Genomic DNA, 2,842 nt, shown 5'->3' with positions numbered 1-2,842 from the left:
GTCTTTTTTTGCGCTTTAAAACTTTAAAATAATCGCGTTTGTCGAAATGGACGAATACGTATAGAAATCCTACTTTCGGTTTTAAGATTGAAAAAAATACTTGCTTACTAGGCTATAGATTTAATTACAATTTTGCACACTTTCAAATTTAATCCATATGTATAAATTGATTAACATGTATTTCATTTCAAGGTGTGTGACTTAAATTCTAGTTTAACGTCAGTTTTAAAATCAGTTGACATATATAATAAAATAATTAACATAGAAAAAAACGTCATGAACAGTCACGAGTTGAATTGGCATAATGATTATGTTCATGCACACGTTTCAAGCTCTTGCTTCTGATTGGACCCCTTGTACTTGACGAGCATTTCCCGGACGATGTTCCGGAAACTGTTATCACGAACGCCGTAGATAATTGGAAACAGGGCACATATCATGGAAAAGCTCCCTCGGTGAAATATCACAAACGCGTTCAAAATCACTCCGTGAACCTCAAGCGCGTGGTAGTTGATCGACTCGGAGACCATATGTAGACAAAATGTGATTATCAACGCAATGATACACGTTATCGTGATGATGAGAACTATACATGTTTTTCGCAATAATTTTTCTCTAACTGCAAGCTTTGATGAAGTTTTACGAAGATTGCCAGGGCGATTGGCTTTAATATTAATTTGTCTGCTTACCGGAAACACTACACACATAATATTTTTAAACGTGGAATTCATAGACGAATTATTGTCGCCATTTTGAACTGATACAATCTCTTTGTTATCTGTGTCCGTGATATTATTTTGATCGTCCGTCTTCACTTTGGACAATTCATCAGATGAAGAACGAGCGAGTGAACTATTGTTTAAGCTAGACTGCGCTGTTCGAGAGCCTTGACGGTAGAACCGCATTAAGATCAATGCATATATGGTACACGTGACAAGAATGATGACAGAGACTGGTAGTCCACCCAATAAAAGCAGGAAATACACGGCCCATTCTCTGTTGTTATGCATGTCATCCGTTGCGCAAACTGTCACAGTAATATTCACGTCTTTGTACGATGTCTGGAAAGAATGGTGACCACTCACCACGCCAGGCGTCGTTGCTAGAATTAACGATGCAATCGAAGTGATAATACTTAAATTCCTAGCCGTGTTGGCCTGGATCTGCCAGTCGTATGGCCGGCACACCTTGCGGAATCGGTCCAAAGCAATTAGGAACAGAATGGAGTAGCAGTGAATGATTGTATAACCGAAAACGTAGGCAGAGGTGCGACAAAGCCACGAGGTAGGAAAGTTGAACCAGTAGTGCATCTCTCCTATCTGCGTCGGGAGCATGATGGTGCACTGCAGCAGGCCAATCAGTCCGAGCGTGAAGAGGAAATACTTGAAGTTGCAGCGCTTGTAGCGGAAACCGTAGATGTAAATCACGAGGGCATTGGCAATCAATCCCACACTGGCCGTTAGTCCGAAAACTATGCTCACCGGCAGAATTTTCTTGTTGAATTCTGCGTTGTACTCTTTAACATAAACACTCGTGTCCAGTGTGGTGTTTTTTGGCGACAGCTCCATACCTTCCATGTTGTTGTGTTTTTGTTTATTTCACAGATTAGAATATATTGCCTGTATTTTCCAAACCCCACACGTGTTATAATAAACACCTCAAAGTCGCTCCTTCTATAACAATTGAACACATTGTGTTGTGTTTTATTAATTCCAAAATAAATATGAAACACGCGGTTGATCAATTTTACTTATAACCATTAGTCACCAACATGTAGTAGTTTATACACAAATAGCAGAAATTAAACACATATCATCTGAATCATACATGTGTATGTAATAGCGTAGTAATAGTAGCAGCCTATCCACCGCACACGCTTAGCGTTCGCAGTCGACTGTTACAATTCTCATAAAATCCGATGCTATATAGTACAAAGCGTGCTTGGATAAGCAATAAAACTTCGCTGGTTCGCTTTGATTGGTACGACGTTTAGATTGGAATCATTGGATACAGGGCTCTTACAACTGCCGTGTTAAGAATTCCTCGTGGTTTATGAACCAAATAATTTTTCAACTCAATAATAAATTAATCAGCATGTTATACTAGAGTTGCGACACCTTAAGGGTTTCGCGGGATGGAATGAGTGGGAACTAAAAAAATGTGGGTTCGAAAATTTGGGTAAGAAAATGTGGGAACACAAATTTTGGGTACTAAACAAATGTGGGTACGAACATTTTGGTTACGAAAAAAATGTGGGTACGAAAATTGTGGGTACAATGGGTCAATGTTAAGGTTTTAGCATGGCGGACGCCGGACGGCGAAAAGACACGACACGACACGATGAGCTGGCTATGACAATACCTCAGGTATTCTCCGAAAACCGCCGAGCGCATATGCATAAGTCAGTGAGTAATACTCAACAATACTATTGTCAAGCAAATTTGTCCCCTACCGGCTCCACCATTGTCAGAATTTATTATATTTTTTTATTTATTGCCATAGAAACCAGAATTTTTGACGTAGGAACAAAATGAAATTACGTGCATAATGTCCTTATTGCCATCTATCCATGTTTCAAGTTTCATGAAAAAATATTAAGAACTTTTCAAGTTATCGCAGGATTCAGAAAAGTGTGACAGACTGACTGACTGACTGACGGACACACAGAGCACAAACCATAAGTCCCCTCCGGTGAAACCGGTAGTGGACTAATTAAAGCTAGTCACTGCGTATGAAATCAGAACCACTGGGCCGAATCTGCTGAAACTTGGCCACATTGTAGATTATAGTCCAAACAAGCTACAGAATGAGCGTTTTTGGACCTGACAGCGTAAAACATTAA

The 2,842-nt window shown here is 39.7% G+C and overlaps 1 protein-coding gene across 1 annotated transcript; it reads right to left on the bottom strand.

Moving 5' to 3' along the window:
* Nucleotides 1-314: 314 nt before the first annotated feature.
* On the bottom strand, nt 315-1,577 carry LOC127852502 (cholecystokinin receptor type A-like). The gene has a single exon (XM_052386460.1). The coding sequence runs from the start codon at nt 1,575-1,577 to the stop codon at nt 315-317; it is 1,263 nt and encodes a 420-aa protein (XP_052242420.1).
* Nucleotides 1,578-2,842: the final 1,265 nt, after the last annotated feature.

This window comes from Dreissena polymorpha, chromosome 12 (genome assembly GCF_020536995.1).
Source record: "Dreissena polymorpha isolate Duluth1 chromosome 12, UMN_Dpol_1.0, whole genome shotgun sequence".
NCBI classification, from domain to species: Eukaryota; Metazoa; Mollusca; class Bivalvia; order Myida; family Dreissenidae; genus Dreissena; species Dreissena polymorpha.
The sequence above is the reverse complement of the archived record's forward strand: the minus strand, read 5'-3'. Positions and strand labels throughout refer to the sequence as shown.